Source organism: Chrysemys picta, chromosome 5 (assembly GCF_011386835.1).
Source record: "Chrysemys picta bellii isolate R12L10 chromosome 5, ASM1138683v2, whole genome shotgun sequence".
Lineage (NCBI taxonomy): Eukaryota > Metazoa > Chordata > Testudines > Emydidae > Chrysemys > Chrysemys picta.
Window position 1 is genome coordinate 25640800 of NC_088795.1, and position 13662 is coordinate 25654461.

The following is a 13662-nucleotide window of genomic DNA, read 5'->3' on the forward strand; positions in this document are numbered from 1 at the left end:
TAGCCTCTTTTGAAAAATCCCTTAAACTCTTAAATGGAGGAAGCCAACTGAATTACATATTGCAAGTTAAAAATTTCTTAACCTAAATTATTGCTACCATCTTTCATTATTAAAAGTATTTTAAAGAGCCAACTTGTTACTATTTATGTTGTTTGTTTACTTCTTGCATTTTACAGAGTTTGGACAGTTTCACTTTTATATACATTCAGCTTTACATTAAGATTGTCAAGTGTTGGGTTATAAACATCACAGTGAAATGTTTCCATTGCTTTTTTCCCCCCTCTGGAAATTTCTAAACTCCTGAAAACAAAGTGAAACAAAGGACTGGCCATGCCAGCCTTAACCATACCGCTGCAATGTTTGAATGACAGTGAGCTGAACAAAGGTTCTTTGTATCTCTGGATTGGGTAAGTACTCCGTATGCTGTTGGTGGTAAAGTGTAATAAATCTGTACTAATCTCATTTTTAATGACGAATTCTTTTGTTTGAATATGTTTTGCAGCTGTTAAAGCAGAGTTAAAAGAAAAAAAAATCTGCTTTAAAATGCATGTGTTCCTATGGGATTCTTACATGAGTCAGATCTTACTGGAAGTTAAACTACTTTGATCCATTGCTTTTTGCATATGCACTAAACTAACAAATATTTTTTCCACTCTTCTCACAAATTCATCCATCCTCCCTGCAAAACCTGTGCTCCAAACCAAGGTTCTGAGTAATCCTTACTCAGGCAAACAGTCCCATTGCAGCTAACTTGCATGAGTAAGGGTTTGCATGATCAACCCCTAAGCAAAGCTACAAGAAGTCTGTTTTCAGAGAAAGACTAAGCTATTTGAGTATCTGAACTGTCTTTTCCCATCAACCTACATATTCCTGCTTTCTCGTTGGAGTCTAAAGCTGGCGTGTCCTTTTCTGAAATCAACATATTGCTAAAAAGTGCAAGAATGACCACCTTGCAAAGCAAAGTCCTCTAATTAATTACAATACAGCATATGGTCAGCAGTAATGCAAGGATCTACATGCACTATCCTGCCTTAAGTGACTTCTAGTTTACGGGTGTGTAAGTCTTCAATCCATCTTTCTGATGGGACTGCCAGCCAGAATGGCTGTTTTTTTCTGGAGGGCAATGCAGTTAACTGTTCTTTAGGAATTAGATGGGACATTTGGGAAATTAGTCATTATAAGGTGATAACTACCACCTTGACAGGTTTCAGAGTAGCAGCCCTGTTAGTCTGTATCCGCAAAAAGAACAGGAGTACTTGTGGCACCTTAGAGACTAACAAATTTATTAGAGCATAAGCTTTCGTGGACTACAGCCCACTTCTTCGGATCCACCTTGAGTAAACTCTGAGCCAGCCAGAAGAATGCTTCATACTCCATTACCAATTTCAAGCCACAAGTTTCAGGCTGCCCAGATGTTTTTTAAAAAAAACCAAACCCTATTAGGAACTTCTTTAAAGTCTGGGCTACAGATGCATTTCCTTCCACTGCAACTGGACAATGTGGGAGAGAGCACTAAGACTATTAGGAAGTCCTCTTTAATTTTGCATTATTTTAAGAAGTGCCTTCCACTTCTATGGAAGCTATTAGTAAATGAAACTGGTTGGTTGGCTCAACAAATAATGCTTCAAATGAGTCATGCTTTCAAATAGATAAACAGATAGCCAGTTTCCTACATAACATTTCAACAAGTTGTTAAATAGCCCAGTTAAAGAAAATAAACCCAGACAAATATTTTTAAGACTTTAATTAGCTCAGGAGTTGCCATGTTTTTAGGTGTTGTCACATTCTATTCTGTAGTCTGTAGAAACTGCAGCACATGCACACACAGTCATTCTCTCAGAAAACCTATTAAAAAAGTTTTCTTAGGGAAGCAGTTCTAAAACTAATGTAGCATGCCAGAAAGGCACAGCTCCACTGAATGCACAAGCTGGACTCTCTCTGCAGGCCTGGTTAGCGACACATTAGCAAGAATGAACTTGGCATCTTCTCTTCTAAAAAGAAAGGCTACTTCCATTCCAATGAAGCCAGGTGCTAACTTAAGGGCCTTATTCAAGAATGAAAGCCATCTGGGAAATCCTTGTATGTTCTGTATAGCTGAATGCTTAATTTGGGCACACAGATGCATAGGGATTTCAATCTCTAATTAACCAGCACAAATGCTGTTTGTTTTCAGTCAACTACACTTCCTAACGTGAGCTACTCTAAGCGGCTGAATTTTCAGACAGTCACGTGTATTTTGATGCGCAAAGGAAGAAAGTGCCATTGTATAAATGAAAACAAAATTCAGAGATGCATCAGTTCAAGAAGGAGGCGTAATTAAATCTCTGGGCAAATCATGGGTTACACCATTAGATATGCAAATCTAAGTCACTTCTCCTTCAACTGACTGGCTATGCATTTTGATTGACTACACTTACAGATATCTCAGATACATCAGTGTCTGAGCAAAAACTAATTCTCGTGCCCCGATAAAGCAGTCACCATTAAAAGACACATTTAAAATTAGATATTGCTGGGTGGCATCTGAGAGAATCAGCTTTTCTTTATTTCTAAAAGAGAATCATTCTGGGGGTAATGGCTTGCAAATGTTGGACCTGATCCTTCCTTGCGTTGCACTTTTAGTAGTCATTCACACTTGTGCAAAGTGCATGAAGAACACAACTTGCTCAGCATTTACCTTTCACTGACACTGGTGGGAGCATTTTATACTCACTGTGCCCTCTGCAACTGTCAACATGCAAGGCAGTGGAGAATCAGGCCCATTGACTTCTTAATGGTTTCTATTGTACATCAAGCAGCTATAATTTACTTAGTTCTGGCAGGCCTTGCCTATGCTAGGGAGTTTTATCAAGAAAGGCTCACCAGTGCTACCTCTGGTTCAGCTGCACTGGTGAGAGCCCTGCCTTTCTTTAACTGACATGGTGCTACAAACACTGGAAGCCATCACAGCTTAGGCTATGTTATGTCTCCCACTGATTCAGTACAGCGGGGATATATATATATATATATATTTTAAATGAAATTCCCTAATGTCCTTAATGATGGGAGAGAAGCTATGGAACTAATAGGCAGAACCTCAGAGTCGCTGTGTGCCAGAAAACTGATCCTCTTCTGACAAGAATTGTCAGGAAAGCGTCCCGCTGAACTGGTGCTGAAAATAGTTTAACTACTAGCGTAGAGGAGATTAAGCACCACTGCTGCAAGCCTGGGTAAAACTTCTATGCCTGCCTACACTAGGGAAATTCTGCAAAAGTCTCCTACAAATATAGCAGCAATGTTGGGAGCCTCACTGTAGACAGGATGTTGGCTACTGCCAGTGTTTTATGCACCGTATCAATTAGCTGTTCCAAACAGAGTTAGAAAACACGATGTCTACGCTAGGGCTCCTGATGTTACTACCACCTGCGGAAGTGAACTTTCAAGTTGCTAGCTCAAAAAACAATAGCAGTGAAGCCCTGGCAGCACTGTCCGAACAACACTCCCTGGGAACCTGAGTAGCACTTGAGTGGCTGGATGTGCTGCCACAGTTTCACTGCTATAGTTATTCGAGCTAGCTAGACCAAAGCTAGCTCTGGTATATCTACATGTGCTGCAGTCACACCTGTGATTCCAGCAGAGATACACCCTGAGAAAGTGAAGGGGCCCTGGAGCTGCTGGCACCGGTACTTTTATCTAAAGGAGAGGAAAGGGACGAAGTCATTGAAGGTGGGGGGAGGAGGGAGAGAAATCGTTGTTGGGAAAGCAAATGGCAAAAGAGAGGGAAGAGAAGCAAGGTGGCTCAATCTATGGGATTCCAACCTGAGACCCTTAATATGGAATGAAAGGACAACTAATGGGCCAAGATGGCAATTGGGTATGTTTAATAGATCTTGAGGCACTCACACACAAAATCCCTTCAGGCTCAGTTCAATTGGGCAGGAAAGCCAGAGCACAGGCCAGTTCTGATTTTTCCCCATCCCTGTTCTGAACAACGTTAAAAAATGCCTTATTTCATTGCTAGTGATTAAAACAGAGTTGGGCTGGAGGGAACCTCTCTCCTGTTTGTAACATTCAGGGCTAGTCTACACTGGCAACGTTAAAGCACCAGCGCTTTAACATGGCTTGCGTGGTCGCGGCAGAGTGCTAGGAGAAAGCTCTCTCAGCGCTCTAAAAAGCCCACCTCCACGAGGGCGTAGCTCCCAGCGCTGGGAATGTGGCTCCCCGTGCTGGGGCACTGTCTACACTGGCGCTTTACAGCGCTGAAACTTGCTGTGCTCAGGGGGGTGTTTTTTCACCCCCCTGAGCAAGAAAGTTGCAGCACTGTAAATTGCCAGTGTAGACAAGCCCTCAGAGAACAACATTCCTATCAGTAACATTATGTGGCTTTAAATACTGCAACAATTGCTAAACATAAAACGATTCAGCAATTTTCCTGCTATTCGAATTGCCCTTGGGTAATTCAGCACTCGTTACTTGAAACTTACTCTTACATAAGGCTCAGAATCTATCCATACTGCCATCTGGTCAGGTTAATCTTGCAGGACTAAATTTCATCACACAACAATACTTTGAAACAGTTATCATTAACCTAATTCACTGGTTACTCTTTTCACCTGCTACTAATGCTACAAAGTCACTGTATTACAATTATTAACCTTCTCTACACACATTGGAGAGAAAAATGAATCACTTACTAGCTGGCTTTCCCTACCACCCCCCCCCCAACTCTCTAATCCTTTTCAAAATATAAACACTAAAACTCAGATTTTCAAAACGCTCAGCCATGGCCCAACATTGGCGTTTACTTCAATGGAAGCAGAGTTAGGCCAACACTGAGACCTTTTGAAAAATCCTACACTAAATCAACCTGGTCCCAATATTCCTGTATTCAAATTAGCAGAGAAAGTATCATTGTGATTCCTGATACCACTAGGAGGATTTCAATGTTACATACAAATGCCTTGACTCCTAAACCATATAGGTGGAATCCTCTGCCTTGAGGAACCCCATGATGTCCTAGGGGCCACACTGCACATATGATTGTATGATTGGGACCATAGGGAGCAGAATGAAAGGATCGGTGTTTTATATAATCATATCTAGGCAAGGATTCCTAAACTTTTGTAAAAATCTTATTTTCCAGTCTATAAACTAGTTCATCAGTGGCACAATGTAAGGCTTCTGAAATCCAAACATCCACTTGGCTAAAAGCTCTGAAAGAATTAACCAGTTCTAAAAAACGAAAGCTAAATGGATATGTAAATTTAGGAGAGCAATATTTTGATGGAATAAAGATGTACTCAAAAGTTTTCTTATAAAACAGGAAAGGATTTAGTGGAGAAAACTCTTATTTCACACACAGAAATGAGGTCACAAAGAGTCACTTCTACTTTTCCTTTCAGCAAAAACCATTTATCAATAGTTTATGTGCTGTCATAATAGTTTTCAGTGTCAATAAAACTACTACAACAGTTAAACCAAGTTATACCCAGTAAAAATGTTTTGTGGACTAGAAAATCTCTCTCATTCAGATACAAATTATAAATTTACTGATCTTAGAAAACACAACTAACAAAGAGAACAGAGGCAAAGCAAATAAGTAGCCAAGAAATGGAAAGAAACCCTCATACTATGCAGCTGGCTAACAGACTGTTTGCTACAAACACTGAATTTTTAATATTTGGCTTAAGCACAAACGTACACCCTAATTTTCAGAAGCAAAAATAAAGACTTTCTGGTTATTTGAAAGATTAAAAGAATGATTCACCTTTAAAACAAATAGGAAACCAGCAATAAAGTCATTCAGGAAACTTTTCTTTTGGATAACTGAAAAGAATAATCCAAGAGACCAATACTATCTCTATAATCATAGCAATATCATTATTGGTCTTTTAATAATTTTAATCTATAGTTTCCCAAAATCCAACAGCACACTAAGTGCTATAAAAATCTGAATTTGAGATTGTGAGGATTAAGTGCTTGACTAATAAATCACAACTGAAAGTACTTCTGTCTAAAAGAAAGAATGGTACTGGTTACTTTACTAACCTTTTAAACTAGATACATGAAAGGAAACAGAATTACATTTGCATTTAAGACAAGAGCTTCCTGTACTATTTGTAGTTCAAACAGTGTGAGGTGTGGCTAGATATTAAGCAGGGATAGAGGCAGAGAGAAAAACCTCAAAGCATATGATCAGTAATACTGAAAAAACCCAATTCCTTAAGAGCCTGATCTAATGTGCACTGAAGTCTAATGTAGTCTTTCCATTGACTTCAATGTGTGTTGGATCAGACCCTAAGTTTATTGAAAGAGGATTGCTAAAATTTCAATCTCCACAAAAATCCAGTAAACCAGGGTTTAAAACAGGTAATGCCCACCATAGGCGCCGACTCTGTGGGTGCTCCAGGGCTGGAGCATCCACGGGGAAAAATTAGTGGGTGCTCAGCACCCACCGGCAGCTCCCCGCCACCCTGCCTAGCTCACCTCCGCTCTGCCTCCTCTCCTGAGCGCGCCGCATGCCCGCTTTTTTTCCCTGGCTCCCAGCGCTTGTGCAGTGAAACAGGGTGGGGATTTGGGACAGGGGTCCAATATGGGCAGGGAGGGGGCAGAATTGGGGTGGGGACTTTGGGGGAGGGGTTGGAATGGGGGCAAGCAGGGGTGGGGAAAGAATGGAGTCGGGGCGGGACCGGGGGGGCGTGAGCACCAACTGGCACTGGGGAAAGTTGGCGCTTATCACGCCCACCATAAATTCCATAACTGCAGCTCACTGAATACATCACCAAGAAGTGAATCTGGTTACTTACGATGTTCCTTGCTGTGAATTAGGCAATGTTTTTGAAGGTGCATCATACTGCTCTGTAAAACCAAAGAAACACAGTTGGTGTTGTCTACCTCATTTGTGCCATATTTTATTGCACTGACTTTTTATTTGTGTTTCTAAACAACTTGATCTTTGGGTCAGGAATTTTCACAGACATATGAAGCTGATCCAGCATAACACCCTGGCTATTGACCATTCAAGACAGAGTTTTCTAATATTGTACAGTTTTATAGCCATGAAATAAATATATAACAAAGATCAAGGCCCCAATTCAACAAAGCACTCAAGCATATGCTTAAATTTGAGTATGTGCTTAAGTTCATCCCTACTCAACAAAGTCCTGGAATTTGTGCTTCTAAATCACTTAAATCCTTTTGAAAATCTCTCCCCTATGTCTCATTCTCACACACACACACACACACACACACACACACACACACACACACACACACTCTCTCTCTCTCTCTCTCCTCCACTCACCCACCCACCCACCACCCGCACCCCGTATGGATGCTCCCTTTATAATATCATCAAGTCTGGTTTGGATTTTTTTTTTCTTTTACTTACTCTGATTCTGTATTATAGATCCAACAAGCTGGGATTCCTAGAAAGAAAAAGAAAGAAAGAATAAAAGTTAAAAATTAAAATGTTTATAAAAAGTTGAGAGAGACAAGGTGGGTGAGGTAATATATTTTATAGGAACAACTTCTGTTGGTGAGAGAGAGAACTTTTAAGCTTACACACAGCTCTTCTTCAGTTCTTTCAGAGCACTAAACCTAATATAGTATTAATTATAATAGTTGTCTGCTTGCAGTTATCTGCATTTTGTTTCTGGAGGGGTAGGCTCTGATTTTGTAGAGGTGTTGAGCACTCACTCACAACTCTGAAGAACTTAAAATAGACTTGTGGCTATTTGGCACTTCTGAAAAACCAGGCCCAACAGTTTAAACTGAGTTACCTATTATTATATGAAAATCTGTCTTCTTGGTGGCTGATCTTCTGTCTTTGTAATGATGCAGAGCCCTAAGATGTACTGAGATAGTTTATCCTGGACAAGAAGGAGTTGTACTAGTAATGTCAACAGTACATATATTATTGGTATATTATTTTTTGAATCTTGAAATAAAGTGAAAAGAAGATTTGGTAAACATTTATGAGGACACTTTTAAAGTGATAATAAAGAGTAGTTATTGTTTATGCTATAAACACAGATGAGACCTTGCAAATCTTTGTGAAAGCATGAATTATTTTTGAAGACCAAGATCTTGACAAACAGAGTTTTTCTTTTCCTGATTATTCATCCAAGTTTTTCTATTGCTCAAGATGTGTTTTATAACAAAGAGACATCAGTGTAAAATAAAAAAGGTAGGAGAGGGTTACAGCTGGACACATACAACAAGTTTGGAGCCCAAACAAACCTAATTACTCAGAAGCAAAAGCTAACCTAATTTTGATCAAAAAGATGGGTTTAAAATAAGGTAGAGCGACTTGATATTTAAAATCCATCCTGCTTTCATTTCATATCTGCGTTTTCTAAATAAAACCAAAATCTAACAGCCAATTGCTGTACTGAAAGAGACGAGCTCAGGTGAACATGTATCTTAGTTGAAAGCTCTATTCTAAGATCATGTCTGCACAATGGGTACTACAGCCACATAACTAGAGAATTGTAACCCCAGACTGTAGATGCAAACTAACCCAACAGAAGGAGTTTTTCCATCACTGTAGAAACTCCACCTCCCCAGATGGAGGTAGCTAGGTCAACAAAAGCATTCTTCCATGCATCAACACCAGGGGTAGATGGATTTTTCACATCCCTGAGCATCACAGTTATGTCAACCTAAGTCTTAAGCGTAAACCAGGCCTTACACATTAAAAAGTATGTGGGGTAGGAGGGGAAGTTGTTGGTGTTTTACCTTTATTGGAAAAGGAAATTTTGAAGGCTCAGCTGTGCTAGGCGTATGGATAGCTGTCAAGGGAGGTGGCCATGAGTGGGTCATTTCCTAGAAAAGAATTAAAAGAAAAAAAGATAGATTTTAAACTACTGATACCCAGGTGAAGTTCCACACCATTCATATTAATATACTGAAAAGTCCCTGATGGGCCTGCTTATAGCTAGAAGATTATTTAGAAAACATTTCCTGTGAAATTTACATTCTGGTCATTCTCAATACAAAGCTATGGCCCCTAACTTACAAACACTTACACACGGGAGCAGTCCCACTGAAGACTGTGTAAAGTTATGTATATGTCTAAGTGTTTCCAGGATTGGGGCCTAATACATTTTAGCTATTAGATGTAGTAAAGGCAGATGCAAATAAAAATTTAATGCAAGCTCTTTAGCTTTCAAAGTTCAGGACTTCCCTATTACGGAAATTATCACAGTCACTGATGGTGACACAATGGATAAATAACTGATGCCATTTTAGAAGGCTTTCCATAATACCAGGGGGTCAACCAGCGAATTCTGGCTGCAACTGATCTTCTCTTTATTATCTACTTTTAAGCAACCCACTCAGATTTGGAGCTGAAACTGCCTCCATTGGCACCATTAAAACTGAGCATTCACTGCTCCAGGTACCTGTGGTATGACTTAATCCTTCAGAAGCCGGTTATCCTGAGATTAATAAGTTTTAATGCCAGAATGGAGCACTATGATCACCTCGTCTGATCTCCTACATAACATGGGCCATAAAATGTCATCCATTAATTACTGTATTGGACCCAACAACTTGTGGTTGAACTAGCACATCCCTTTTAGACAGGGGGAGTCAACAGGCGCACCGCGGGCAAAATCTAGACCACCAGACACTTTTGAATGGACAGCCAAATCTGTTTACTTATTTATCATCATCATGATCATCATTATTGCAGTGTGAAAAGTGTTTCTCTAGAGTCTGGACCTTGATTATACCTTGACCAAGAAATTTGGACCTTGAAAATGAAAAAAATTTAAATTGACTACCCCTGCTTTTAGGAATAGAGGCAGTCTCAATTTAAAAACTGAGCAATAGAGCTATTCAAAATGCTTTACAAACTGGACAGTTTCAAGGATTTTCCTGTCACCGTTGGGGACGAGTGTAACTGAGGGGCAAGCTGAATCCAGGAGGATTGGGCCCAGACTCTAGGAGGGAAACAATCCTGATGCAGTTCTAGCTCTTCAGAAATCCTTCTTCCCTTCTCACCTGCATTCCAGATATTCCCCTCCTCCCACCATTGCTAGGTGCCATCTTCTGGTGCTTGTTCCTAGCCTGAGAAGCAGCAGGGTACAGAAGCAACTGGAATTGGTAGGGACTAGCAGGTAAGGTAGAGAATGAATAATGCCTCTTGTGGCACTCAGGCCTTGTCTAACCTAGGATTTTAAAAGTGTGTTGTTAGAAAACATTAGCTACTGTTCTAATTAATGTGTCTGAAAAGTCTAGTCTAGACAAGGCTCTGCCTTTAACGCATGCTCAACTAGCAGAGTTACAGCCTCATCTAGAAAAGGCCTCAGGGAACATTGGGGTTTGAGAAGTTAGAAGAACCTGGTTAGACTCAGGAAAAATGGAACTTACTTAGCTCCTGTCCCTGATCTTAGAACCCTCAAGACAGTACTCATTCCAAGGTCTAAACATAAATCCATAGGGCTGGTCATTCTCTCCTTTTCACCCCAGAAGTATTACTTATCTCACGTTCCAACAGACACTTCTGCATTTAATAAACAAGAATTTCCCCTTTTCCCAGTCCATATTCTCCTCTTTCCTCAGTCTTAAACTCATCATTCTGAATTGGTGTCATCACAATTGTTCCTCACGGAAAAACAGTATAACGCCAGGCACTGACTTCATTGGAGGCCGAAATGACCGAAGGAAATTAGCATGGCAGAAAGATCACTTCGAACACAAACATCTGTAGTTTGACAAAGAGTTTACACAAATGAACAGGTAAATTATTTGTGCGTAAGTGTTCCCCTTTGTACCACAGTCTGACACAATCTTCTCTACCAGGAGCAACATGAGGAAAGCTCTGACATGTCTCTTGCTTCCCAACCAAATCACATTTCAAGGAAGGATTTTAATGTGCAGAAGAGATTTACATTTTAAAAGTCCACATTGTTATATTTGGCTCTACGAACATCCATTAAGGTTGTCTAGGGAGATTTCTATGCATGAGCTAGAGGCAGAGTATTTTATAAACTTCAACAGACCTTATAAACCTTATTATCATCTTTATGAGCCTCTTATCACAGCTAGCCCAAGTAAATGTGGGATCATATCATCATTACCTTTGTCCTCCTTCTCTCTTCACTCCTATTGTTTCATACAATCACAGGAGTGGAAGGGATCTCAAGAGGTCATCTAGTCCAGTCCCCTGCACCCATGGCAGGACTAAGTATTATCTAGACCATCCCTGACATGTATTTGTCTAACCTGCTCTTAAAAATCCCCAATGATGGAGATTCCACAACCTCCCCAGGCAATTTATTCCAGTGCTTAGCCACCCTGGCAGTTAGGAAGTTTTTCCTAATGTCCAACTAAACCGCCCTTGCTGCAATTTTAGTCCATTGCTTCTTCTCCTATCCTCAGAGGTTTGTTGCCTTTACTTGTTGCAACTTGTTTCAAAATTAGATTACAAGCTCTTTTGGGCATGGACCACATGTCTCCATATATTTGTGCAATGCCTAACACTTTGGGTTCCTAATCATGATTGGTTCCTTTGGGCACTACAGTATTAATACTAATCAGAATCTGTAAAAGCAGCAAAGAGTCCTGTGGCACCTTATAGACTAACAGACGTATAGGAGCATGAGCTTTCGTGGATGAATACCCACTTCTTCGGATGCAGGGATAATCAGAATCTGTTATCACTCAGGAAAACAGCGTATTTCCTAAAGTGTGAGGGAAAAGGGTAGCCCTTATGCAATGGTAACAAATATTGCACCTGGTATTAAGTGTTTGTAGGATTGGGTCTCAAATGAAACAGTGCCCTGATTACATCTCCTGGTTATGACTAAAGGGTCAGAATATTGACTCTTTGAAGCAACATTGAGGGAAATGAGTGGTAGAAATATACATCTCTGATGAGACACAGAGCATTGGATCAGGGTTTAAAATCCTTGAACTGCCTTTTCAAAATTAACTTGACTAGCTTCTGAAACAAATACATTTTCATACAATAGGTAGGAAGAGGCTACCACTTAACCCCACCTACTGTCTGTATTTCACACTTTTCTACCACTTCTTATGAAATAGACCATCTTCTTGTGGGATAACCCTGTTAGAAGTTTGTAGAGCCAAATGCAGGAATGCCAGGCTTCTGGACTAGCTTTGCAAGATCAGACCCTTAGCTACCATGAATGTGGACTGGCTGAATGGCAGTGTTCTGCATTGATCTGCAGAGGTGAGATCTCCAGTCTCTAAGGCCTTGTCTACACTGCCACTTTACAGCACTGTAAAGTTTTCTCACTCAAGTTTCAGCACTGTAAAGTGGCAGTATAGACAGTGCACCAGCGCTGGTAGCTATGACCCAGGGGGTGGCTTTTCGCTGATGCCATGACTACACAGCCATGTTAAAGCGCTGCCGCGGCAGCCCTTTAGGGTTGCTAGTGAAGACATGCTCTTAGTCTCATTCTCTCAGCCAGCAGGAACTGGAAGCACTGATGAGTTCAACATCTTTGGGAAAAGCAGGCTTTGCATTCAAAAACAGCAACCATCTAATTAAAATGCAGACTGGGTTGGTTTCATAGTATTTATTCTATGTTGCTTGTAAATCTTCTGTATTTTATCAGAGACATTACTTTTAGATTCTGTTGGATGCACAATGAAACAATCCTGGTAATTGCATTGTGGTCTGATGCAACAGAAGCACAATACAATTTCTCCCAATTCTGCCTTTTAATGAAAGTGAAAGATAAGTTCAGGTGAAAAGAGACTCACTACACAAGTATCTGTCTTTAAACAACTGAAGAGTTGCAGTGGTGCACTCACCTTCAAAATTTCTTCAACGCAATGGACTTCATTGGGGAAGGTTTGCTAAAATGAGAGAGAGAGAGAGAGAGAGAGACTTCCATTAATTTACATGAACACTTTGTCTGAAATCAAAGATGAGCAAAGGCATTTATTGATAAGATACTATAAATTTTGTGGAAGCTAGTAAATAAAACATTGATTAAACTAAAGATGTGCCCCCAAAATAGAGGTTGTTAATACTAAGAGTGCTCTTACAAAGCTGGCCCTTTCAGCTCCTTGCTGAAGGGAATGCGGATCAGGGTGGGGCGAAGAAAGGTGAGGCTTCTATCCATAAATAGCAGCATCTATTGGATGACTGGGAGCTGCTCTATCACAGCTATGAAGGAATGCAGTTTAGCACTCCTGGACAGAGAATTGCCATGAATCACTGGTGTAGATAAGGAGAGGGGAAGGAAACATCCTGTCATGCGCTCATTCAACCTCACTCTAGTTACTGCTGTGTTTCCGGCTAATGTTCATGTCTTCACTTCTGAGCGTTAGCTTTGCATTAACTTTTTTTTGTGATAAACTACATACAGAGAGGAAAACCAAGCTCAGTAATTGGAGGCACTTGACTTGTTTGACCAACAGGGTGTCCCTCTCCCCCCAGCTTCATGACCTGCTTCGTTACCTTTACCAAATCAAATGCACCCAGACCTGCCAGGTAGTGTTAGAAAATTGCTAGAAGCAACGCCGGACTGAGAAGCAGAGACGGAGCTGGGTTAATGCACAGACAGACAATACAGGTCAATGCCTAAAGCCCCAGCTCCTTGAGTCATGTGATTACATCAGACTCTGAGCTTTCATTTAAAGACAGTTTCCAGCTCCTATAGTTGTGATGAAAAGCGTGACAATATTACCTAAGTGTAACTG

General features: G+C 40.5%; 1 protein-coding gene across 15 annotated transcripts in view; it reads right to left on the reverse strand.

Annotated features, from left to right (window-relative positions):
- AFF1 (ALF transcription elongation factor 1) overlaps positions 1-13662 on the reverse strand; it is a 163827-nt gene that overhangs the window by 39392 nt on the left and 110773 nt on the right. For all 15 annotated transcript variants that reach the window (XR_010601250.1, XR_010601248.1, XR_010601249.1 and 12 more), the window contains 4 exons: positions 12769-12813; positions 8719-8805; positions 7370-7406; positions 6786-6837 (listed from right to left, as the gene is read on the reverse strand). Coding sequence is in view for 12 of the 15 variants with exons in the window: in XM_024103110.3 (XP_023958878.2) it covers positions 6786-6837; positions 7370-7406; positions 8719-8805; positions 12769-12813 (221 nt within the window). In the remaining 3 variants the exon portion in view is untranslated. The remainder of the gene's footprint in view (positions 1-6785; positions 6838-7369; positions 7407-8718; positions 8806-12768; positions 12814-13662) is intronic.